General features: G+C 40.2%; 1 protein-coding gene across 6 annotated transcripts; it reads left to right on the top strand.

The window, feature by feature from the left end:
• The first annotated feature begins 2,440 nt into the window (after nt 1-2,440).
• Nucleotides 2,441-25,979, top strand: hnf1ba (HNF1 homeobox Ba). 6 transcript variants are annotated; one of them, XM_010893178.2, is made up of 10 exons: nt 2,441-3,107; nt 5,257-5,456; nt 5,693-5,963; nt 6,294-6,541; nt 15,776-15,933; nt 18,057-18,183; nt 18,539-18,739; nt 18,946-19,064; nt 19,858-19,902; nt 21,745-25,979. In XM_010893178.2, the coding sequence occupies exons 1-10, from the start codon at nt 2,737-2,739 to the stop codon at nt 21,763-21,765; spliced, it is 1,761 nt and encodes a 586-aa protein (XP_010891480.1). In that variant the 5' UTR covers nt 2,441-2,736; the 3' UTR covers nt 21,766-25,979. The 6 variants fall into 6 exon arrangements, with proteins under 6 accessions (XP_010891480.1, XP_010891639.1, XP_010891559.1 ...); XM_010893337.2 differs by having other exon boundaries at nt 18,539-18,721; XM_010893257.2 differs by having other exon boundaries at nt 6,294-6,529.
• Nucleotides 25,980-27,546: the final 1,567 nt, after the last annotated feature.

Here is a 27,546-nt window from a genome sequence, read left to right on the forward strand (position 1 = left end):
GGAATCTCGCGCGTCCCCATGCGCACCTTGGTGCGTCTGAGTTTTTCACTATCAGGGCTGATCGTGGACAGCGCTCTTAAGTGTGTTCATACCTTGGTAATTCCACAGAAGTGATTCATATAGTAAATATACACTATGCAAGCCTTTTGTTTATAGCATAATCCATAACCAATATACCAATATCCTTCTTTTTCACATACTCATGTTCTCTGTAATATTCCCAAAGCTTACTCTTTATCTGATACTTATTGATGATTTGCATTACTTCTGATGATTTGTGTTTGTTACATTTTGAAATTGTCACTTCACATATATTTTGTGTCATAGCAATAAAAGAGACTTCAACGGAGTAACTCGTTATCGTATGTAGGCTACAGTGGATGCTGCCATATAGAGCGTTCACCATTTAAAAGGTGTCCCTTGAGTGGTGAGATAACTTTAAAAAAAATATATATATATAGTTGCCCTAATGCCTGTATGATTGAGGTAATATATAGGATTGTAAAGCAATACTAATATTTATACCAGGATATTTATCCCAAGATATAAAGCCAGTCAGTTAAAACCTTGTTGAAGACCATCATTGTAAGAAACGTATGAAGTCATTTTGAGAACAGTATACACTATTGAGTAGTACAGTACATTTGAGTACAGTGAATTAGAGAACAGTACTTATTAGTATAGTAAAGAACTGTGTGAACAGCACAGCACAGTACAGTACAGAATTTAGTAGTATGGTGGACAGTAGAATACCTTACATTACAGTAGAGTAGAACACGCTTCAGTAGAGTATAGAACATGATAGTATTATATTATATAGTTTAGATGTGTGTGTTTTGGCCAAATGTATATATCAATCATTAGACTGATGGTTGTAGCCTACCTCCTTAAATATCTTAATATTGTAAACTGAGGAGTGTACTTGTCCACCTACCACATTATGGTTTCTGTAGTTCCATTGAGCGCTTGCAACTTTAAAATAGTGGTAGCTTCCATGGCAATGGCTTTACTGTCACATATGGGATAACGACTAAAAGCACAGGACCTTGACATATTTCCATAAGGTTAATTTTAATGGTTGTGACTTTTGAGGTTTGGACTTTTTGTTTATTTTGAACTTCAAATAATCCCAACATAGCAGGTTTGACTATTGAATGTAGAGATATGTACAACTTTAAAAAGATACATATTCAAAAAATCTGATTTTACATATGTTTTTGGTATTAACATTTCTTAAACAGAGCCTACATAAAGAATCCTCGTTTTTGCTAAGACCAGAGTTACGAAATTCTGTCTTAAGGCAATATTTGAAGCGGTGCGGCCTAAATCACATGCATTCGACATTATACTGTTTTATTGTGTATATTTAAGGAGTTAGATTACAAGACGGAACAACATTTACATTTTTAACATTTACGAAAGTAGGCCTACTAGACTAATTAGATCTGTATCGTTGAATGGAATTATAGATAACTACAGAATTTCAACAACAACAAAAAAAATATAGCATTTTGTAGGCAACCTTTAGTCTTTGTTTTTTTAAACATTACATTTACGAGTCAGGGTTTTTAAGATTGCCATTAACTGCTGCCAATGCTGTGGATACCCTTTCGAGGAGCGGTTGCTAGGCGAATAATTTTTTGGGAGAATAAACAACGACGTTCTATTATGTTATATTCATTAGATGTGTTGGCTTAGATTGAATTAGAAGATATCATGGTGTAAATGTCCTTCGTTTCGAGGCAATTATTTTTTAAACACAAATGCAATGTGCACCATTTCTGAAGAATTACCATAATCATACAGTAGCATAACATAAGTGCTTTAGACCAATTACATGAAAACGTTTACTCGAGCTTTACGAACTTAAATATATTTTATTAAACATTTTAATAATTCGGGTGCCTATAAACACAGCTTGAGAGCAATTCACTGTTTTCAGTGTTTATATGGTTCTAGTCTGTCTGTTAAGCTTCTTCTATATATGTCAAGAACAAAAGTAGCCTACATAATAAAATGATAAAGATGGCCAAAACAATCTGATTGTTATTTATAATAATCGAATAGAATTTGTGTAATTAATTTGTTATAACAGGTGGTTAGATGAATAAGGTAGCATATTTAACGTTGTGTACCACTGGCCTAACATTTATACTTTCCTGCACGTTTTTATGTTGAATTCAAAGATGACCACAAAAGGAAATTAAGTTAATGTGAAGGCTATAATGAATCACTAATATGTTATTATGTATATGCATATTTAGTTGTTATTATTGTTGTTATTATGATGATTATTAGATTATTATTATCATCACAAGTAGACCATCCCTCCTCTTTCACATACAACAGAGTCCAAAGTTCACGAAAGTTTTGCTGATAAGCAGAACCAATAAAAGCAACAGCGCTGCAGTGTAAACACTATCATTTCTAGGCTACCTGCTTTCAGTCAGTCAGTGCGGCCTTCTTTTGAAGATTTGCATAAGGGCCCCATCAGCCAGCCCACTAATTACCATGTTTTACATTCCCTGCCCTCCAAAAGCATCATGGCAAATTATATCCCTCTCCTCAACTGGGAAGTAAACCAGCCTCTCTGAGCAGGTGTCAGGAGTAGGACATTCACATAAAACAGGAGCAGGAGAGGCTAGACATCGATTTTTAAAAAAATTATATATTTATTTTCTTTATTCTCCCCAACCTTCCCTTCCCTTTTCGTTGTGAGAATATATATTTGTTTTAATGTTCTCGAAAATGGTGTCCAAGCTGACATCTCTCCAACAGGAGCTCTTGAGCGCCTTGTTAGATTCCGGAGTTACCAAAGATGTTCTGATCCAAGCGTTGGACGATATGGATCCCAGCCCGAATGGCTTTGGAGTTAAGTTGGAAAATCTTCAGATGTCTCCGCCAAGTTCAAAAATGAACGGAAATGAGTCGGATTCAAAGCCGGTGTTTCATACGTTGACTAATGGGCACGGTAAGGGCAAACTGTCCGGGGACGAGGGGTCTGAAGACGGGGACGATTTCGATACTCCACCCATACTAAAAGAACTCCAGTCGCTTAACACTGAGGAGGCAGCGGAACAGAGGGCAGAGGTTGACCGAATATTAGCGTAAGTAAAGAGGCATATGGTTACTGATTCTACATTTGGCCTTATTCCTGGCCATTTTGAAATTACAACGAGCAAATCTAAACATGTATGACAAATTTGGATATATACCGTAGGACTTCTGCCTATTTTAATTATTAATCAACAAAACATATTCACAAGTGTGCCTTTTGAAACTAGAGACTGAGATCTTATGTGTATTTGCATTGTGCCTGTATTTTACAACGAGTCTGTTGTAAAAGCGCTCTGAAGGCTAACCCGCATGGCAAAGCTATTGTGTCTTCTTATTTAATACTGCGCCAGAGTTATTAATGGTAATTATTCCTTTACTTTAGCAATGCTTATTATTCCTTGACCTTAGCAAAATATAAAGTAAACATTATATATGTATATATATATTATATAATATATGTATTATCACCTTACTTGACCTATCTCACTAAGATTAGGCAATACAAAACGAGTGTGTTTATTACTCAGAATTCAATGTTGCCCTAGATAGCCTATAACCAATTTAATAATAATAATATCCTTGCCAAATGCTGGAACGTTTTGTAAAGTTTTAATATTATTTTATTTCATCCATGTCTCATAAAGGCCTTACTTTCTACAATTTCTTTATTATTTGAATTGATCTTCTAACAGAAATTTTGGAATTGTTATATATCCCTGTAGCAACATGATCAACTTGCCGGTAGAAAATCAAAACTTACCCACGTGTAGTTAAGTTATTATTAATTTTATTCTATAAATCATCAACTGAAAGATACACAGTGGCGTATGATTAGAGTGAATGGAGATCTGGTTATTCATTGTCGAAAGTTATAAACCAACATCTAACCCGCAGACTTAAATGTAGTCATTCTCCAAAACAAACAGTGTAGGTTTGCAACAATTAGGTTACTATGTGAAGTCAATACTTAAAAGAATCTGAGATGACCGTAGCGGTAAGTGTACATTTTATTGTACATTTTTATAGCGTGTGGATCTCATAGCGCAAAGAAGCTGGTAGTCAATACGTTTGTATTTATTTAACAGATTTTAAACAGGTGAATTCAAATTAGAAACCATTATTCTTTAAAATGACGTCCTGGCCAGTAGCAGTTAATTCCATGGAAAAAATACCTTTCAGCTGTTTATTTGTATCGACATAAGCTGTTGTGTTGTAGGCTAATATTTTAGTTTTAACCTAATACAATAATTGTTATAATTAAGACGATTTTACAACAGTGGGACCTTTTTTTGGTTATTGAGTACATTTTTGTATGGTTACATTCATACAGTTTGTCAATATCATCAATTTCGATTTCATCCAACCAAATCAACAATTGTGTTTTTATATCTTAAATTATTGAATAATGTAATCAGAAAACTAGTCTTTCTATCTAAATTAAAATGTAAAGGGGAACGAGATAAAACTTTCTAAACCATTTAATTCTAGGCCTATGTCTATCCTAGTCATGCGGAGTTATATAATAACAAATTGTTAGTAGCTATTTCCAGGAAAAATACATACCTACTATTTTTATGCTCAGTCCTAAGTTCTTATTTGTTTTTACTTCTCTTATTCCTTTTGTATTAATTGTTGCACCAACGGCCAGAACAAATTCCTTGTTTTTGTGAAACTTACTTGGCAATACAACTCTTTCTGACTCTGATATCTGTGTCCTATATAGTTAATATCAAATATTGACATTTTAACATTTGTTGGATATGTTAGGTATTTGTTGGCTGCAATCAAAACACAAAAATGCGTCTAATTCGGAATTATTTGGGGTTTTATACATTTTTTATGAAATCGCCCGCAAAGTAAATTAAAACAGTAGTCTAATCTTCGAAAGTATTTACAGCCTTTTGAATGGGCTACAATGATTAACGGTCGTTTATTGTGGTTGGGCAACTTTACAATTATCTCAACCTACAACCCCCTTTACACTTGGGGCCTTGCGTAACGGGGATAACGTCAAAATGTTAAAAAAGTCGGAGAGAAATCGGAACAGGCCTCAACCCATGTACATTGGTGCTCGTGAGGATGTATTGCAAGGCTTATGAACATAGATTACAATTTGTAAGAGCACTGATATTGGTAACGAGTAATGTGCATTGCTCAATATTATGTGAATTTTGCTTTCTGTGTTTGTTGTAAACGCAGCGAGGACCCGTGGCGTGCCGCCCGCATGATCAAAGGCTACATGCAACAGCACAACATCCCACAGCGCGAGGTGGTGGACGTTACGGGGCTAAACCAGTCTCACCTCTCACAGCACCTCAACAAAGGCACGCCCATGAAAACTCAAAAGCGAGCAGCGCTTTACACCTGGTATGTCAGGAAACAGCGTGAAGTTCTCAGACGTAAGTTAATATTTGAGTTTCTCATACAGCCTTTGATACACTCAAACATGTGTTAGCAAGGGCGTCATAATTATAATGGCCATCCACATCTGTATAAGAAATATAGTTAAATCTCCCATTGGGTAGGAAATAGTCTTATTCAAGTTTAGGATTGAACTATCCTGATGTGTCAAAGTCCCCCAATACAATGTTATGTGATATGAGATGTTTCAATGTGCCTTGTTCTTATTTTTCAGAATTCAACCAGGCCGTGCAAGGTTCTGGCAGCAATATGACAGACAAAGGCAGTCAGGATCAGGTGCTGTTTTTCTTCCCAGAGTTCAATCCACCTGGTCAGGGAATGGGGCAACAAGGAGAGGAGGTGGGCACTGAACCCTCCTGCAAGAAAATGAGACGGAACCGTTTCAAATGGGGTCCTGCGTCCCAACAAATCCTCTACCAGGCCTATGAAAGGCAGAAGAACCCTAGCAAAGAGGAGCGGGAGGCACTGGTTGAGGAGTGCAACAGGTGAGACAAGGGGGCAGTCGAAGATGAGAAAGTATCAGCCAGAGAAGGCAACTCTTTCTCTATTTATAGCACATTGGTGTCTAAAGGGCGCACATCCATAGTATGTAGAAAATAAAGTGCCATTTGAGATACATTCTCTCATTCAAAAATGGAAAGTTTCTGAAACCGTTTTGACATTAACTACACTGCAACACATGGCCCTAGTCTAGAATTATTTTTATGCTCATTTTTTTAAGTATTCAACTACACTGATTACAGTATGCAGCTGTCATTCTGTTTTACCCTTGTTCATTCACATTGTATTCCATTGATTTTATTTTCATCTTGTAGGGCAGAGTGTCTCCAGAGGGGTGTGTCTCCATCTAAAGCTCACGGACTGGGCTCTAACCTGGTTACTGAGGTGCGGGTCTATAACTGGTTTGCCAACCGGCGCAAAGAGGAAGCCTTCCGTCAGAAGCTGGCGATGGACGCCTATAGTGGACCCAGCCACAGCATGAACCCTCTCCTGTCTCACAACCACAGTTCTCCACATCACCACAGTTCCCAGAACAGTGCATCCCCACCTAGTAAGATGCAAGGTAGTGTCTTAATACCACATGCATGTTACCATGTACATTATGTACATTATTTTACAATTATATCTAATGTAATACTACGCAACAATGATTTAGCAGCATTCAAACCTGGAATTCTTGTACCTGTCAAAGCCATGATCAGCATTCTTTTAATCAACTGTATTTGGATAGAGGATATGTCTAGGAAAGTTCAAAAAAGTAGTTAATGGCAAAATATTTTGATGGTTTTATTCCAATCCCCAAGGGTGTGAGAGAAATACTGCTGATGAGATCAGGGAGAGAGAAAAGAGAGGGCAAGTGATCAATAAGAGTGAGTGAGCTGAGCAAATGCCATTGTTATTCTGATCTTTCAAAACACACTGAGAACAATCTACATTGTACCTGCAATCTCCACTCCAAAGTCAGCAGGCAGGCAGCAGTCCTGTGAGCTGCCAGGTTCAGGGCAGGGTCATGAAGGGATACAGCACCAGCCGGACCTACCACCAATGCTTCCACATTCACTCAATAAACATTAGGTTGGTTGGCTGCAGGTGACTTTTGGGGAATCAACAAAGTTACTGCAGTGTAAAGAGGAAATGTTGTTAACAGCAGATTGCTCTGACAATTTTACCTTGTAATGCTGTTTGCATTCAGTGCAAGTTAGCCTCCAACCTTGGCATACAAGACAGAACTGAGCTGATATCTCACGTTATCCTCAGTACCATCCCTCATTAGTATGAAAGCACTGATTGGAGAAACTCAATCAAAGCCCATTGTTGTCCCTTCATGTTAAAACACGAGGTCAACTCTTTGGAAAAACAAACTGTTCGCCTCAACTTGCTCTTTTACCTCTGGTTATACTGAGCCCATTAGCCCATGCTCTGTTTGCTTTTGTTTTTTTCCCAGCACACCTGACCAGGCATTGACCTCAGGTTGCAAAGTGAGGAGGGGTTCAATGATAGGCTTGTTTAGAGGGGAGGGAGAAGAGGATGGTTTTGCAGGGATTGGGTAAGGGTCAGAAGCGGAAGATACTTTGCTCCCCCTAACCCTCTGTTGCCTGCTTACAAGGTGTCTTGCCGGCGTCCTGCCGACAACATCAGCTGTTTTTCAGTGTCAGCTCCTGGCCTGACAATGGCACCCCAGCAGGCCGCCTCTTCGCGTTGCTAGGCCACGGGCTGTATTATGCATGCTTAATGGACAATTAAAATCCTTGGCTACTACATCTCCCAGGCCTTTGATAAGGAGCTCCCCTGACTTCTCCTCTCTATTCCCCACCCTGGTAGGGGTCCCTTTTGTCTGTGGTCTATTAGAAGACTGCAGTGACTGTAACCTAGGTTCATTTATCTCTGCTGGGCCCAGGGAGGGCCTCCCCCTCACCTTTATGGTGTCACTATAGTGGCAGAGGGAGGCTGGGTTGGCCACTATGCAGACCAGAGCAGCAGGAGCTGTCCGCTGGGGTATTGGCTCTTTTCTGGCCAGACAGGACTGATGAGCTGTTTTGCTCCAGCCTATGGAGGGCTGTTTGGAACCCCTCCTTCAGCAAGCACCCCTACAACAGTTATGTGATGGAGGTCACTATAGGGTCAGATTGGAGAAAACCTATTAGCCCCGGACCGGTCATTGGTACTGCAAGTCAATACGGGGAGGTAACTTGATTGGTCACAACAGCAGTAACACCAAAGTAGTATTTTGGAGAGACGCATTCTGCTCTGTCTTTGGCACAATTCCATACCAAATTATATGCTATACATATATACAGTGGGGAGAACAAGTATTTGATATACTGCCGATTTTGCAGGTTTTCCCACTTACAAAGCATGTAGAAGTTTGTAATTTTTATCATAGGTACTCTTCAACTGTGAGTGACGGAATCTAATACAAAAATCCAGAAAATCACATTGTATGATTTTTAAGTAATGAATTTGCATTTTATTGCATGACATAAGTATTTGATACATCAGAAAAAAAGAACTTAATATTTGGTACAGAAATCTTTTTTGCAATTACAGAGATCATACGTTTCCTGTAGTTCTTGACCAGGTTTGCACACACTGCAGCAGGGATTTTGGCCCACTCCTCCATACAGACCTTCAGGTTTCGGGGCTGTCGCTGGGCAATACGGACTTTCAGCTCCCTCCAAAGATTTTCTATTGGGTTCAGGTCTGGAGACTGGCTAGGCCACTCCCGGACCTTGAGATGCTTCTTATGGAGCCACTCCTTAGTTGCCCCGGCTGTGTGTTTTTGGGTCGTTGTCATGCTGGAAGACCCAGCCACGACCAATCTTCAATGCTCTTACTGAGGGAAGGAGGTTGTTGGCCAAGATCTCGCGATACATGGCCCCATCCATCCTTCCCTCAATATGGTGCAGTCGTCCTGTCCCCTTTGCAGAAAAGCGTCCCCAAAGAATGATGTTTCCACCTCCATGCTTCACGTTTGGTATGGTGTTCTTGGGGTTGTACTCATCCTTCTTTTTAGACCAAAAAGCTCTATTTATGCCTCAACACCACATGACCTTCTCCCATTCCTCCTCTGGATCATCCAGATGGTCATTGGCAAACTTCAGACGGGCCTGGACATGGCTTGAGCAGGGGGATCTTGCGTGTGCTGCAGGATTTTAGTCCATGACAGTGTAGTGTGTTACAAATGGTTTTCTTTGAGACTGTGGTCCCAGCTCTCTTCAGATCATTGACCAGATCCTGCCGTGTAGTTCTGGGCTGATCCCCCACCTTCCTCATGATTATTGATGCCTCACAAGGTGAGATCTTGCATGGAGCCCCAGACTGAGGGAGATTGACCGTCATCTTGAACTTCTTCCATTTTCTAATAATTGCACCAACAGTTGTTGCCTTCTCACCAAGCTGCTTGCCTATTGTCCTGTAGCCCATCCCAGCCTTTTGCAGGTCTACAATTTTATCCCTAATGTCCTTACACAGCTCTCTGGTCTTGGTCATTGTGGAAAGGTTGGAGTCTGTTTGATTGAGTGTGTGGACAGGTGTCTTTTATACAGGTAACGAGTTCAAACAGGTGCAGTTCATACAGGTCATGAATGGAGAACAGGAGGGCTTCTTAAAGAAAAACTAACAGGTCTGTGAGAGCCGGAATTTTACTAGTTGGTAGGTGATCAAATACTTATGTCATGCAATAAAATGCAAATTAATTATTTAAAAATCATACAATGTGATTTTCTGGATTTTAGATTCCGTCTCTCGTAGTTGAGGTGTACCTATGATAGAAATGACAGATATCTACATGCTTTGTAAGTGGGAAAACCTGTAAAATCGGCAGTGTATCAAATACTTGTTCTCCCCACTGTATATAAATAGATAGATATATATTTTTGTATATATATTGCTACTAGTCATGTCTAGTATTTTATACCTAATGTGCACACACTGTCGGTCTAATCCAGCTGTTCCATCAGTTGATATCATAGGCCATAACAGTTTTAGTGTTGTAGTTTCCTGTTGGATCTTCCACTGAACCACACCACCTTTGTTTTAATAGGTAAGATGAGAACAGGCTATTGGAATTTAACCTCATTCTAAAACAAACAGAGGTCAATGTGTGTGTGTGTGTGTGTGTGTGTTTGTGTGTGTGACGGCTTACTTCATGAGAAAAGGAGGTCATGGCCATTCTGCTGTGCTGTTATCTTTTTTTTTTTTCTTTGAGAGTGAATCTAATAGCTGTGCATGGGGAGCATACATTCCAACAATGTATATAGATTGGAAACTCTTTGTTGTTCTTCTGTGTCAATAATATTGAATGGAAATGTTGTGTAGGGATTTAATTAGGGCTTCCCTATTTGAAGCTAAGATAAAAACATTGACATGCCAATCAGTAAAGATAATTAATCAACAGTAGCTTATTTTTCATCAAAATGTGCTAATACATTGAATTTAATGCCTGATAACCCGCTGGTATCTAGTATTTGAGAAGATTACGCCCTCCTCTCACAATGCAAAGCCTACCAGAAGCAATTCGACCTAATCAGACAAATTCTGGTTTGCTGTAAAACTATGACTTCAGTGAAGGGAGTTTAGTTCTAATCCTCTGAAAACAATGTTTTTTTAAAGTCAGACCCTTTGTGGCGTAAAGGGATTAGAATTTAGCAACAGTAAGAGTGAAACCTCATATGACAGAGTCTAAACAGTGAGTAGGCTTGGTTGGCTCATTGCCCCGTCACCCAAGGCTAGGTTGAAGTTGGCCCAGTCAGGGTTTAGAGAAGCAAGACCTGCCCTCTGCCTGGCTCTGCTCCATCCACTAGAAGCTCTATCCCCGGTTAGATAGGCACAAAGGCTTTCTACGTCCTGCAGATACCCAGGAGGTCTCTGATATGCACTGGAGCTACAATGACTAGTGCCTGGGTGTGGGGACAGAGGCTTTGATATTACATGTTTCACACAGAGCACTAAGGCCCTTAAAACCGGCACAACTCCCTGCTGCCTGTGCTGCAACACCCCTTCCCTGGGTTCTCGCCCTCCCTCTCAGTCTGCCCTAGTCTGAGAGGGCTGAGGATGCTCGGGTATGGTATGTGATTTAGTTCAAACCTTACACCAGCTGAAAATGTAGAGACCAACAGAGGGGAGCTAGCTAATCAGAAAGGACACCAGTCATAGGTGTTGAAACCAAACAGGAGTTAAAAATATATTTATATAATGTTATCCAAAGGAGGACAGATTTTAACATCTCAAAAGGCAGTATTTTGTATGCATCATTATAATATCTGTACAAAGAACTGCGGGTGCTTTGATTGGTATGTGAACATCACCGCATTGTGATACCCCAGAAGTGCTCCTCCGCTACCCAGATTGCCAAAAGCCGTGGACAGACTAGACAACATAAACTCTCCTGGGGACTAGGATCCCTTTAAGAAAACTGCAAGCCACTTAGAAACAAAGATACCCTGAATGGCACCTCTCTCCCCTTGACACTTTTACAGGTTGCCCAACTTGGAGATAAATGCCTGTTTATGAGTCCTCTGCCATAGTAAGGCCATCGAGGTCATGGGCCAATGGAGTGCTTTATTGTTCTGTAGCAGTGTTAACAAGCCCCAGGGAGTGCTGTGGTGTTGCTAGTCTGTTGTTGAAGACAATATGAGGTCTATCAGTGGTTTTTTCGCAGCCTGGCTGGATAGATTGGATGACACGTTGTTAGTGGATTAAATAGTCCAGTGAAAATGGTCCGCCCTCGAACAACTTTAGTCTGACTTAGTTGTATTTCCCTGGCAGCTATCTGATTTAGTTGTATTTCCCTGGCAGCTATCTGATTTAGTTGTATTTCCCTGGCAGCTATCTGATTTAGTTGTACTTCCCTGGCAGCTATATTGCTTTTACTAAGGATTCACTTTTCAGGGGGTGAGATACGATCTTGCATTCTTTTACACTCTAAAAAGAAAAGGTTATTTGGAGATCCTTTAAAAGGATGTTTTAAATAGCTAATTTAATTGGATTTTGAAAAATCGGGCCAAACATCTTTTATATAGTTTTTTTTAGGGGTTTCCTCACAATTTGACCTTGCAAAACCCCTAAAGATCCTCCTGGAACCTTTTCCTTTCAATGTGTAAGGCAGAGCGAGTGAGTGGTGTGGCCTGCCTGTATCTTTCTGGGTCTGTCTGTGTCTGTGGGGAAGAGCGACAAAGGGATAAAGAGAGGGAGACAGGGGACCGAGGGACAGCAACAGAGAGAAATAGAGAGATTAAACAGAGGGATAGAGAGAAAGAAACAGAGAGACAAAGGGACAGAAAGACATGGATACAAAGGGACAGGGAGGGAGAGAGACAGGGAGAGAGATAATAAGACAGGGAGACAGAGGGAGAGAGATAATGAGACTGGGAGACAGAGAGACAGGCAGAGAGATAATGAGACTGGGAGACAGAGGGACAGGGAGAAAGAGAGACAGGGAGAGAGATAATAAGACAGGGAGACAGAGGGACAGGGAGAGAGATAATGAGACTGGGAGACAGAGAGACAGGCAGAGAGATAATGAGACTGGGAGACAGAGGGACAGGGAGAAAGAGAGACAGGGAGAGAGACAGAGAGAAAGAGCGGCAGTGGAAAAGACAGAGACACAGAGAGGGACAGATAGAAAGAGAGACAATTGTGGATTTGAGAGTAAACATAACCTGTCTCTTTGCTGTCACGGTGTCTGTGTTGCTCATTCTCTACATCACTGGTTAAGAGTAGTTTGTTATGTAAGAAATAGAGTGTCATATCCAGAGACCCAGCACACATAGAGGACCCTCTACTTTGATGGAGGGAGACTCTCTCTGTGAGACTGAAACTACAGGATAAAAATGTGTTTGACATTGGTTGTGATTGTGTAATGTTTGCTGTGTTGGTATCAGAGGGGACCAGGATTGGCAAACATCCATTTGATGGAGGAGAGCAGCATTCCTTTAGCCCCTGGTGGCCAATAGAGGTGGGAAAAGTTAGGGAGCTAGACACAGCATTAACGGATGGGTCATTCAGTGATGTCCCAGAACTGAGTGATTAGATGTTTGATTAATTAAAGGAGTAGTGAAAACATGCCAGTTTTTCTAGTGATGACCTAAATAGAAGGGACATTTTCTCCTCCAGCTATTGCCTGGGCATTGAGAGATCCTCTCCCTGCTTGGTCCTGCCTGCGATCGTTGAAGTCCTGGGATTTTTTAGGCTGGTGTTGTGTACAGTCTAGTGCAGTGGTTATCAATATTTGCCTCCATGGCTCCGATCATTGTAGTTATTTAACTGCTTGTTAGCAGTGCCATTATCCTACATTGCTTGATTATTCATGAATAACACAAATTAGCTTCTTAAAAATACTTAAATGACTACAGAATGTCAGAGTGTAATTGCAAAAAGATGTTATTCTCAAGGGTTAGTCTGGGTTAGTCTGGCCCTTCATTTAGTTTCAGGGCTGTCTATTAATACAGCCTGTCTATCCTTTTAGCAAGAATATGCAGTTTTTTAGACAACAGTAGGAAGAGAAATGAAATTGTGGGATTAAAGTTGCAAGACAGAAGCTGACATTCTTACTGGCAGATGTTCGGAATTTGGTGCATTTCAGAGAAAATCGGGTTGAACTAATTATCTTATGTATCATTTGATTTGGTTCAACTTTAATGAACTGTGTTTTGCAAAAGTATAAAAATAATTTCATATTATGAATTACAAGTTACATTCACATTTTATATTTTATATTTTCTTTTAAAATGATCAAAATCAATTATTGTAAGGTGATATTGGTTTTATGTTGGGAAAAATGTTGCTTGCATCCTCTGTGCTATGGAATCTCCCAGCTGGCAAAGATGAATGAAACACCTTACCATTGGCCAACCATTTAAGGTGTCTTAACATTTTCTGGCAAAATAACACTTTTGAAGTGTAATTGGTCAGGCTGGGAATCTGAAGGAAGAAGAGGACGAAATAACAATTTATAGAAGTTAAAGCTAAAGTATTTCACTTAACTAGATGGATTATGGAAAGTCTTTGGATATCCCAGTAAGCACAGACTTTAGGACCAATAATCAGAAAGTGCAATCCACAACACTCTAGCCATGCACTGCTAAGGAAAGGCCTTGCATCACAACTCAGTGCTCAAACAAAAGGGAGGCTTGTAAGAGAAACCACTGAGAGGCCAACAATTACTTTGAGTTCAGTGACTGGGACTAGTGTAACGGTGCCCCAGTCAACATTTCAATGGATCAATCCCCTCTAGTTTTTAGCCTGGCTTTTGGGACAACTAGAAGTAACTGGTTAACTGACCTCAATGCTCAGGCTGGAGAATGAATATGTAAAAGTTCAGACAGATATAAAGGGGCCAATCCGTTTCAAACCTTAAAGACAAGCATTAAAATCTTAAAATCAATCCTGAAACTAACAGGAAGCCAATGGAGGGAGGCCAAAATTGGTGTTATGTGTTCCCGTTTTCTTATACTGGTTAAAAGTCGAGCGGTGGCATTTTGTACTAACTGGAGCCGATTTAGGGTTTTCTGATCTACCCCCAGGTACAAGGAATTACAGTAATCCAGCCGAGATGTAATAAATGCATGGATAACTTTCTCAAAATCCCTCGGAGGAAGATAGACATTAACCTTTGCCAAAAGTCTTACCTGAAAGAAGCTAGATTTCACTACTAGACTAATTTGCTTATCGAGTTTGAAGGAGCTATCAAAGATAAAACCGACATTCTTAACAAACGGTCTACAATAAGAGACTGGAGGGCCTAGGGTACCAAAATGATCACCCAGCAAAATGTCTCGTCCACACATAAGAATCTCTGTGTTACTTTCAATTACTGAAGAAAGTTTAGCGCCAATCAGATTTTGATGTCCTTTAAGCAATCTAAGATAGGCTGTACAGAGATAGGCTGTACATCAGTCAAGTATGACTCGAACGATTTCAGGACATTTCCTTTGATACCAATGGAAACTTTTCCTGGATATCATGATTTTCTAAAAACATTGTCAATTGGTTAAAGAACTACTCTCTCTAGTACTTTAGAGAGAAAAGGTAGCTTAGAAATAGGCCTAAAATTTGAAAGAACATTAGGATCCAGGTTTATTTTTTTAATAAGAGGCTGTACTACAGCATGTTCAAAAGCAGCTGGAACACACCCAGAAATAAGGCAAGTATTAATCAGAATAAGAATACTGGGCCCAACCGTATCAAAAACATATTTTAAAAGAGGAGAGGGAATGGTATCCAGGAAACAACAGTGCCAATGCCTCAAGACAAACCATCTGTACAGCGAAGCACGGTGGTGGCAGCATCATGATCTGGGGATGCTTTACATCAGCAGGGTCTAGGAATATTGCAAGAAATTTAAGAATGGATGGAGCAACCTGCAACTATAGCTATGGAGGAAATTACATTTTCAGTAATTGAGTTTGTGTTTCAGTGTTTTACAATAAAATATCTAACACAATGAAATTTCAATGTACCTTTAGTAATTTAGTAATACAAGAACACTTTTCCCTTGGGGGCCTAGACCCGGCTGTTGAGAACCGCTGGTCTAGTGTACACACTTAATGGCCTTGGCTGAGTGTGGCTGATACCACCAGTGGAGGCCAGTGTGTTTGTTTGCTCTGTTCTCCCATGTCTGAGTCCAAGAGCAGGTGAATATGAGGGGTTGGAGTGCCTGTTGTGTCACGGTGCAATTAGTTATACTTAGAAACGTGCTACATCTCTCTGCTCTGTACAGATGTTGTCAACCAACCAACATTCTCAATCGTTTTATTTTTCTCAACCTCTTTCTCTCTATCGCTCTTTCTCTCTCCAGTGCGCTACAGCCAACAGGGGCCTGGTGAGGTCAGCTCCTCGACAACCATCAGTCACCACGGCAGCAACGCCATGTCGACCAGTCAGTCTGTGTTACAGCAGGTGTCTCCGGGCAGTTTGGACCCCGGCCACAGTCTGCTGTCACCTGATGCCAAGATGGTGAGTAGCACACCTGGGCCCTTCTGGCCTCTGATTAGATAAGGACCAGGGCTGCATATTACATGGGGTATGTCCCAAATTCAAACTATTCACTATGTAGGGCACCACTTCCCTGGGGCTCCAGTCAAAATTAGTCCACTACATATTGGATAGGGTGCCTTTTAGGAGGCAACCATGGACAAATAGAGCAGGTCACTAAGCCAGACTCTCATGGACCAGTCTGTCAGGAACAACAATTGGAGCATTGTGTTGCCCTGTGTGGAAGGTGGAGACGGACAGGCAGACAAGCAGACAGACAGGGTGGCAGTAAGACAGGCTGTGGGCCTTGGCTCAGGACTTACATACATACCTACATACCTTTATACAGCTTTCACTGCCAGTGTGAACTGGGCAGGTCCAGATTTGAGCCAATAAACCTGACAAAGAAACATTTTGTGCTTATTGATTTCATGCCCTGTAAAGAGAAGTGGAGGTTGGAGGGCGGAGCCTTCAGCCCCACTGTGCCAGGGGAATGACGACATTGCTTGAACATGTTTTTTTCATTTAATAATGCAGTTGAAGTAAACCTGGACTGTACGTGCAAACACCTAAAACTCTAGATTTGTTCTAAAACCAATTAGATATTATTCTAAGTACCAGCATAGTAACAATGTAATGACACATATTTAAAATCTACAATGTTGGAAACCCTCTGTGGTTATAGTGTGAGGATCCCTGACGATTTATAGCACATCTATCTTTCTGTGGTGTCCGTTGGAAGATTGTTTTAGGGAGGTGAGTGTATTCTGGACCAGTTCACAACAGACAGGTCTTTATCTATGGGGGCTAAGATATTCCTTAGTCCCAAAAAGCCCTCTGTTCTGTATATTTGCAAGTCAAAGACAGTGATCTATTTAGGTAATAGATATTTCATAAACTAAAGCGCCATCCATAAAATTCATCTTATAACCTCAATTTATGCAAACATCTCCCAGAGACAGCAAAACTGATAATAAATCACACATGTGCAAATATATTTGTGAGGTCAAATATCACAAATGTTTCAGTTTATTATATATATATATATATATATATATATATATATATATATATATATATATATATATATATATATATATATATATACAGTGGGGATGGGAATAAACAGAAACATTTTAAGACACTTTTAAGAGACCGTTAAAACAGCAATTGTTTTATTAAGATTACCAAGACTTTTGGCAAAACATTTAAACAGATGAAAATCTGCATTGTTTGCTCCATGGCAACGTGGGACACTTTCACTAAAGAAACTCTTTAAGGACCACTGCAGTGTGAACACATTTATTCACCCAGTGTTTATTGTGCAGTGACGTAAGAGGTCAAGAGGTTGCTTCCTGTTTAATGCTGCGATTGACATAAGTAGCTAGCTGGCTAACAATACCTTTGATTCAAACAGTTTGCTGTTCTACTGAAATCCAACTTCAGTTTATGAAAACCACCGTTCCCGATGTAGATCATTTGAAAGGTGTGTCTAGATATTATTTGAATGTAATTCAAACTGAAAAGTCATCCCAATTACTGTTATTAGTGTGAATAGGCCCTGAGAGACTTCCACTGTCTGACCATCCCTTGCCCTCAGAGCCGCTTGCAACTCTAGTCAAATAGACCACAGCTTGACTAAGGTGGGAGGATTCTCATCAAGATAACTACAATGCTCATCCTACAACTGTAGAAACGTTTTTAGGCGTTGAACTAATTCCAATGAACTCATTTGAAAACGTAGGAGCATGAACACACAAAATAAGCAGCCCCTCTCCCACACTCACGCCCACACATTAACACACACATAGACAATACTAAGACAACTTTCAGTCTGTGCTTTTACGGTTTCTTATCTGGTTATATTTGATTACTTCTCCTCATCAGTATTTGCCTGCAGACAGTGTGTAGATTACCAGTATACCAAAACACAAGAACTAAGTCAACATTTATATGTGTGACCTGCTCTGCTTAGAACAGCCAGTTTCACTTCTCAATGCATCTTTACATCCAGTTAACGTATTCACTCTTGGATACTGTCAATACACTACTCATTTCTTGGCACATAATGGCATCAATAAGTTTCTCTGTGTGTCTCCTTCTAGATCTCCGTGTCCGGCGGAGGCCTGCCACCTGTCAGCACACTGACCAACATCCACAACTCCCACCACACGCACCAGCAGGCACAGAACCTCATAATGCCTCTGTCTGGGGTCATGGCCATCGCACAGAGTGAGTCAAACAGCCAAGCAGGGATCAGTGTTATTCATGTGTCCACCACAGGCCTCACACGGTCAGCTGAATGAGGCCGGTCCTGGTTCTTTCTGAATGAGGCCTGTCCTGGCACATTGTCGTGTTACGGTCCCATTTGTTTCTTATGTGGGTTACGATGTCTTGTTGTTATGCTTTGGAAATATAACTCGTTTCTGTGGCTTTGTGCATTTTTCCATCTGGCCAAGTGATCTATTTCAGAGAAAGGTCTGCTCGCGGTGGCTGTGCTCCGGTTGTTTTCTCCTTTTCTGAAATGAATTCAACACTTTGCGTCTGCTAAATTAATAAAAGCGCTCATGTGAAATGTCTGTTGTAGGCCTGAACTCGTCGCAGTCTCAGTCGGTGCCGGTGATCAACAGCGTATCGGGCAGCCTCGCGGCTCTGCAGCCAGTGCAGTTCTCCCAGCAGCTCCACAGTCCTCACCAGCAGGGCCTGATGCAGCAGTCTCCCAGCCACATGAGCCAGCAGCCCTTCATGGCCACTGTCACGCACTCACACAGTCAGTACCTGCCTCTTAGTAAGCACTGAAGGACTCCCAATGACATTTAGTGTCAGGTTCAACGTAATGCTGATATAGCCTGGTTGAACCAGCCTGAAATGGAATGCAACCACCAGGTCGGTTCCGCCAGGCTAAAACGGACAGTTGGTGTGCCTGAAATCCAAATTCGCTATGTACAAGTTGGGTTACGATTAACGATGTGGTCTCTCTTTTGTCTTTGGCAGTGTACCCACACAAGCAGGAGCCCCCACAGTATTCCCACCCGTCACGGTTTCCTTCAGCCATGGTGGTGACCGACGCCAACAGCCTCAGTACACTCAGCTCCATGTCGTCCAGCAAACAGGTCAGTCACTAACACTATTACTGTCATTAACCCCTAACACTGTCACTAACACTGTTACTGTCATTAACCCCTAACACTGTTACTGTCATTAACCCCTAACACTGTCACTAACACTGTTACTGTCATTAACCCCTAACACTTTCACTAACACTGTTACTGTCATTAACCCCTAACACTGTCACTAACACTGTTACTGTCATTAACCCCTAACACTGTTACTGTCATTAACCCCTAACACTGTCAGGCCCAATACTCACACAATTTGGAGATCTATACTGTCTTTATTTGACTTGACTGTGTAATAGTGCATGTACAACCTGACTAACAATCAATGTTGCCGTTCTCTGGGAGACTTTTGCACAAGTTGCGGTCACAAGCTGCATTTCAACTAAAATGTTTATTTATAGTTAACGAAATGTAGTTTAAAGACTTACAAATCAATATCCAGCTAGGAGAATTAGGCATTGTATTATGCTACTAGTGTTAACCTCCCATGAGAGATTTGTTTGATCCTTACTTATCCACCAACACACCACATCTTCCTCACAGCCGACATACCGCCTCCTCTCCCAGACTTACCCCTCGCTAACAAGATGCTGACAGACTAAAGATTCAGTAGGGCTGCATCACACATGGCACCCTATTCCTTACCTAGCACACTACTTTTGACCGGGGCCCAGCGGACCCTGTTCTGAAGAAGGGCGCTGTGTTTGGGAGTAGGGTGCCTTTGGATGACATGCTTGGTGTGTGAGCTGTGATTGTGTGTTGACTTGTTTAATCCCTGTCACATTAGGATTCAACTGTAAACAAGATGGTGCAACTGGGGGGTCTCTCCTGGGTAAATACTCTTTTCTTAGTTCAGTCACTTCATTTTAGCCATCATTAGTGCCAACATTAGCTTTGTGCCAACATCTCAAAACTTGTTTTTCTTGAAAAATTACAACAGCGGAGTAAACAAACAGACCTGGGATCAGGCTAACTTAGTAATAATTGCACTGATCAATGCATTTTACATAATGGATTTGTGGTTGTATCCCAAAACCCAAGTCATTCAACTGAATATTTTTGTTCAATATACTAAATGTTGTGTCGTAAATGTGTGTGTTTTCCATTACTATGGGTAAATGTTCATGACTGATACAGGAATACACCTGAGCTTCATGTTGATCTAAAGTCAATGACTGGCAACAGTTTGACAGTTTTTGCTTTTTGTTTGGCTCTGCCTTGATGTCGGCTTTGACCCCAGTTGTCAGTTCACTCTGCTTTTGTCTAAGCATGTGGACCGCAAATCTCAATCAGAGGGTTAGGGTGTGTGGCTACTCCTCAGAATTTCTATTTCCTTTGAAAGTTTGGCCAAATCAATCACACGCGCCCCCACATTTGATTAACTAGTTCACCTTTCACTTTGCTTTGCATTGGGGAGAGAACACTGGCTCTGCTCCCTGCCCTGGTAAAACCTGGTCCCCTGATCAGGAAATAACCCCCCCCCCCCCCCCCCCGTTAATCAAAGTCCAGGAGGATTGTGTCCTACTTACTTCCATGCTATGATCATAGCGGCGTGCAGTTTCTTTTTGTAATTACAGCTCTTCCTCTTTCCTACTTCTCCCTGGTCTCAGTGATCGCTCTAGCTTGAAATGCTGTCCTCGTTGCTTTGCTTTCACACGCTCAGTTTCCCACGCTGCCTGAGACAGGGCACTCTGCACCTTCTGGCCCGCAGCAGTTGCTGCTGATATGCTGATGGGCCGAGATGACTCACTCAAAGCGATGTTCTAGCAGATGCTCTGCTTGGATTAAAAGCAACCTGGCCCCTTTTAAGAGTGTAGAATTTTAAGTACAGTAGATACTGACAGGGCGCTCTACATGCTGCCCTAGACAATTATTTATACTCCTTCAAATCATTGCAAAGAAACACGTTTGTAATGGTGGGTGGTTTTAAGCCAGGCTGGTGTAATTTGGTTCAATACCTGACTCCGCAAGGTGATTAATCTGTCACTTTGTCCCTGGTAATCCCATTTGTACCCATGTTTTTGTTGAAAATGAGAATGTGTTCTCAGTCATACCTACCTGATAAAATATGGGTAAAAAATAACAGTCTCAAGCTTCATGGATTTCTTTAACCAGCATTTAGACAGCAATTAGCCAGCAGACTCTCCCAGACGGCCTCTCTTCTTATCAGGTCTGTATTTGGACTGGGTGGTGCAGAGAGGCAAGTGGGCTCTTCTCATGACATGACCAACATGCTCAGTCTTTATAACCCTCTTGTTTGCTGAGGCCCACCATGTTAACTCACCTCCACTTAGAGCCTAGTGTCTAATGACTGAGGTATGAACAGCTGGCCACCACCTTTATCAGGTAAGGCTGTTTGCTGGTCAAAGGGCCATGCCAGGGTCAACTACCTCCACCCTTTGAGAGAAAGGAAAAAATAAATTCCACAAAGAAAATCCAAGCTCACTTGAATGGAAGCCAGGCTTTTCAGAGTGTAGTGGAAGAAGAATTGGGAATGTATTTGGTCAGGTGTGGCAAATAGGAACGGAGATGCTGACCTGATAAATATACTATAGTTCCTGAGGGAACTTTAGAAATGTGACTTTTTATCATGACACCACATTAAAACATCTTCACAAGTATTTTGTGTTTTGTGTGTGTGATGTACACTGACTTTCTCCCTCTCTTCTTACAGTGTCCTCTTCAAGCTTGGTGAGAGTGCACTCCTGTCTTCCTTGATGCCTAGCAACAGGAGCATATTTTTCCACCCTCTCACTGTGGTAACCATGACAACTCCTAATAACTGGCAACAGCCCGCACTGGATGACGAGTCAGTCAATAAATCCAGAATGGTGGTGGATGAGGGTCAGGAGGAGGGACATTTAAAAGGGGGGTGAGACAGACACTGCAGGTTTGCAAATCGCCTAAACGTAGGTGGAAGAAACTGGATTTCCTCTGACATGCAGATGATCAACAAGGATGTATGATTTTTAAAACACAATCTTGTGAAAACAGTATTCATTTCCTTTTTCAGTGAAAATGTGTGTGTATATGACAAATCGAGGTTTCTATGTGGCCAATCATTTGTGACATTACCGAGGAACAAACAAATGGAGCTTCACATTAGTCTGCACATGCTGTGTGTTACCATATGTACTGTAAGAATGGACCAGGAGTGGATGTCCATCAGCAAGACTAACATGACACTGTGATCTGATTTGGAGAGCTGAACGGAGGGTTGTTTTGGAATATACAATCTGCCTCAGTCTACCCAGATACACTGGACAGTTTTGGCGAAGCAATGTGCATTGAGGACTGGGTGATTCCCTCTGGTCCAGCGCCTGGACTCACCACGGGCAGAGTTGAAGGATATTCTATATCTTGTATCAACAGTCATGCACAACTATCAGAACTACTGGATGACAATCATATTACTTTGTGGAGACCAACTGTATAAGTTTTGTAGATAGATATTTCCTTTACGTATTTACCTGCTTTGTTTGAAGGAGTCTTCCATGATGGTTTTTCGTGTGTAATCTTCATGTAACATCATAGTGCAGATAATGATAGGGGCAATTCGTGGTAACAGCGAGTCGCACTGAGACTTAGATTTTCACTTTAAAATGTACCGTATGTCAAGGAAAAAACAAGTATTGCAAAGTTACACAAACCCTCCTTTTGGCAAAATCTAATTTCACTTTAAAAACAGTTCAGGTTTTGTTTGTTAACAGAGGTTTATCAGATACTTTTTAAAATATACATAGTACATACTGTATATATTCCTTGTACTGGAATTTCAATTATAAAAGGTATTTTAACAATTTATGCTAACATTAATTCCAACCCAGATGAACTAGTCTTTGCCGGTATATTACCGTTTTACTGCAAAACTTCATTCTATGTTACTTTGATGCCTTACAAGTGTCTTGAACATCTCTATTTGTAACATTTCCATTGCAATCTAGCAAACACAGCTTTTTGTTTGGCATACATTTTAAATTGAAAAATCTGAGGTTTTGTCGCAATTTGTTGTGGTATATCCCTTATGTGTCTGAAGGATTTAACCTTTTGTTATTTCCCATCATGGGGGGGGGGGAATTATAGACAATATATTATTATTTTTTATTTTGTTCCATTTGTATACTGTGATTGAAAAGATATGACAATCTTTAGAACTTTGACTCAATGTGCATAGAAGTGAATATGGTTTGGCATCAGATCACCCACACGGGTACAGTACTGCACACTTAGACCACAGAGGAGTGACTGAGAGAGTTGTTGCTATTGTCAGAACAGCCTGCAAAATGATGCAAAATATTACGCCAAAGTCTTGGTTTTATCTACTGTACATATATATAGATTCATCAGAAAAGTAGGGCTGAATTTAATCCTCATCGTTGAAGTATCGCATAAGATTAATATTCAAATGTAAAGGTTATTTTCTGGAACTAATATGCAACTTTAACTGTTAATGCACTTTTTGTGAGTGTGGGAACATTGACTTCAATTTTAATTGAGTTACAACACTGATCTTACTTGCTTCTTCTGCAATACTGATTGAATCCAGCCCAGTTGGCCACTTAGGATGTTAAGTATTTATTTGGCGCATTTCCCTCTGCTCTAAAGAGAGATTTAGCCTTCCATGACTTCATAAGCAAAGTCTGCCAACGTCAGAGAGGGTTGATCTCCAAATCTTTTGTCCCAAATGTGGCCCTATTCCTTACATGGAGTGTTGTTGGGAGTCAAACGTAGTCCCTGTCCCAGGATGGTCCATCCTTCCCAGGGAGAACTCTGACTGAGCTCGTAGGGTTCAGGTTCATATAAGTGTTGGGACTTCACCTCCCAGACTCCATCTCATCGCCCACTCACTTCCTCATTCATGGCATTTCAGCATTTTGAGACACACCATTTTTTAATATCCTCCATCATTAACTATGCCCAGGGTTTATGATAATATTTATAAGTATTTGCAAGGAAAACAGTGACTTGAGACTTGTAAGTTGTGAAGGGTTGAAAGATGAAAGTGCCTGTGTTTTGACAGCAGCCTTTGTAATCAGCCTGAATTCCACCAAGGTTTAGAAGTCATGGAGGGCAGTAGATACCCATGGGAAGGGCTGGTCATGTAGCCTCACAAACAGTATTAGGCCAAAATTAATTCCGATCTGCCCTTATTAGCTATGCATTCACAGTTAACACTGTATTTGTTAGCTCAATTTAAAATTACATCTAAAAGTCCTCTTTAAAGTGATTATTCTGCGGTTCAGATATAGATATATATACAGTCATGCAATCCAGTTCCATTTTTATAATGAACATCTGTATAGCTTACGGACTATGTTTTCTGAAGACATTTATTTTCCTCTTTCTAGATTATAGTCATACCCTGCCATTGCCAAAGCATATGGTTTAGGCACATTCCGATTCCTGTTCAATAGGTCACCACTTTGTTATTATTTTGTATCAAATATTTCGGTTTTAAACATACCCACTGCCATCCAATCAGAGGGCATGCAGGACCAGTTTCAACTGTAGATGAAAGACAAAGAATTGATTTTTTTCTTTGATGTATTATTTTTGTATAAAATGGAAATCAATCTTTTAAAATCATTATTTATACTTTCTGAGAAAATGTTAATATTTCGAGTAAAGATTTTTTTCAAAATGAATGGATATAGTGTTGGTCAGTGTTTCATGTTTCAGTGTGTCTAACTATAAGGATTTATTGCTGAAGCCATAAGAATGGTTGGCAGGGTTACTGAAGCAGTATATGGTTTCTTACGCCCTTGCAAGATATATAATTAAAATGTAATAAGCATTTGAGGGAAATTGTTATCACTCAAACCTAATTCAAATCATTACTGTTTTTGTACAACATTGACATCCATACTTTTTACCTTTTCACCTGACTATTTCCTTATGAGAAGTGTGAAAGGAATGTATTACTATTGACCAGATGTCTCCACGCCCCTCTTGCCTTTGCAAATCATGTTTATTTAAGTTATCTGATGAACACACTGAATTCCTAGGCATACACAGTGTCCCAGTGTGTGTGTGTTTGTGTGCTTGTGTTTGTGTGTGTGTGTGTGTGTGTGCATGTTCTTTGCCAGTAGGAACAATGTGTTACACAATGTACATAACCCTTGAAGCAGTGAGCCCTGTTGGTACATTTCAGTGTTTATGACCCCCTTCAAAGATTTGTTGTATTTCTATGTGATAAGACAACAACTCCTTTGATGTTTGTAGCTCTAAAGTGCATTTCCGACAGGAAAGACAATCAACTTCATTCCACATTGCATCTGCAAATGTCTTACGAGCACAGCCAATTCTTGAAAACGTCCCCATGTTGTCATAAAATTTACACTGCAGAGTATTATTTCAATTTCTTGCATGTGAGACAGACAGACAGCACAGTGTTAGTGTCAGGCCTCTCCTACTACAATCAGATCCCCAGGCGGATAAAACAGCTTGAAAGTGCCAGTCTGGCGTTGTCCCTTGAGGCCACAGTATGAGGAGTGTTACATTGTTGTCATGTGTGGTCTTAGTCACCAGAGAGCATGAAGAGGGGAGTCTGCCTGCCCGCCTCCAACCTGCCTCTGCAGTCTTTTACGTTCTTTTGATCAGGACTTTGCCTACTAATGGTGAGAGCAATATCTATATACATGGCTACCAATGTATAGATGGTCCAGTGGTGTTGTTTATTGATCTGGATACATTGAAATGTATAGAAGTGAGAGTTCAGTTGTTTTAGTATAGGACCTGAAACTGTTGATCATGTATGTGTTTCTGCCTGTCAACAGTTTGACCAGTACATACTGTTTTATCCTGATACAAAATGCCAGTGATTGATCAGGATAAAACAAATGTTCTCTTCTTATAAACAGTAAACAAGTCCACTAAATACTTAAACACTTAATTATTTTCATAAACATGAACCCAATTTGTTTTACACAATTTTATTAAATAAAATAAAATGTACTTCAAAACAGATTTCCTTCTCAATTGTTGACATAGAAATGCTTGAGAACTGCACAATAAATTATTCAGTAATTAATGGGCTAGTTTATGGTTTCTACAATTGGACCAAGAATTTGCAAACTCTCAAAGGTGAAGTGGGGGAGGATGACCCATGGGGAGAATGGAAACATTGAATTTACAACTGCTCAAAGTACAACACAATGCAGTTCACTCAACACACCCCAAAAAATGCTGTGGTCAGAACTTAAACTATTACTCTGCACCTTCTGGGGAATCAAGTTATCCCTCTATCCAGAATACATTGTTCTACTCTCCAGTTCCACTCTCCCAGAGATTTCTATATAATTTGTTTATGACAGGAACAATGTGGAGGAGTAGCCTAGTATTTTCACATTGAAAGGGGCTGCTTTAAGAATAGCATTGTGCACCTTATCTGTATTTATAATACCCTCTGCTATGTGCTATGTAATATACAATGTTGTACAAGAGTTTACACCAGGGTGAATGGATACTTTTAGTGACAGGTTATGTAATTATGACAGACAAGTACTCTAGTAATAATGTGTCTGAGCTATACTGTTAGAAATCTGAAGCAGCTGAAAAGACACTGAAAGACACTAAAAAAGAGACTGAAAGAGACTGCCCTCCATAGTTCTGAGAGGAGGAGTCATGCTGGGGAAACCCTTGTAATCCAATGATGTCGCTCTGTTTGGTGATCAATGATCCCTTTGATTTTAGACCCAGGGAGCCACTAAAGATCTGACTACTGCTCTTTTACTACTTTTCAATGAAAGAAACACAGGTTATATAGAAGAAAGAGTGCTAAACTAATTTGCATCCTTTTGGAAAAGGGAGTTAACAATGCATTACTATACAGAATTAAAGTCACACAATACAATCCATTATCTGAATCAAAATTTTGATATGTATTTGTGTTTAAACTAAACCTATTTCTAATTAAACATAATTCAATAAATAGTTTTTGTGTGTGTGTGTGTGTTTGCAAAACAGGGAGATCCAGATTTGTGCGTATATATGCAGACCAGAAGTCTGGTCCTCAATAGGAAATACATTTTCCAACTAGGTTTAGGGTAAAACTTACAATTAGGCAAGTTGTTGGAATTGGGTTTACATTTAAGTTTGGGTTTAGAGTATTCTGATCAATACAAGGAAAGAAAAACAAATGTGTGTCTATCTTATAACATACTGTAGGACTCATTTGATATTGAAAACACAGATTGTTTTGCTCATATGAACACATATTGACAATAGAATTGGACTGAACATGTAATATTGTATATTATTTGGTTATATTTGCATTTTGGTTCTCTCTATAAAGTTGCTGTCCTGTGTTTCTGCATCTCTTAATATAGGGCCTGTAATTTCATACCGTATGAGTTTGGTTTTAAATACATTGAGTAATTGTGCATGTGAACTCCAACAATATTTGGTGATATTTTATGATTGTATCTCTAAATTCCAGCACTCTAGATTTATATGCAATTACTGTGGGATTAAAGTG

The sequence above is a fragment of the Esox lucius genome, chromosome 1 (assembly GCF_011004845.1).
Source record: "Esox lucius isolate fEsoLuc1 chromosome 1, fEsoLuc1.pri, whole genome shotgun sequence".
NCBI classification, from domain to species: domain Eukaryota; kingdom Metazoa; phylum Chordata; class Actinopteri; order Esociformes; family Esocidae; genus Esox; species Esox lucius.

Bases quoted from the DNA above. Each gene is read 5' to 3' on its own strand.
- hnf1ba (XM_010893178.2), top strand. From the start codon at position 2,737: ATGTTCTCGAAAATGGTGTCCAAGCTGACATCTCTCCAACAGGAGCTC. The intron at 6,542-15,775 runs GTAGTGTCTTAA...TTCTCTCTCCAG, and splicing joins CCCACCTAGTAAGATGCAAG to TGCGCTACAGCCAACAGGGG. The intron at 19,903-21,744 runs GTAAATACTCTT...CTCTTCTTACAG, and splicing joins AACTGGGGGGTCTCTCCTGG to TGTCCTCTTCAAGCTTGGTG.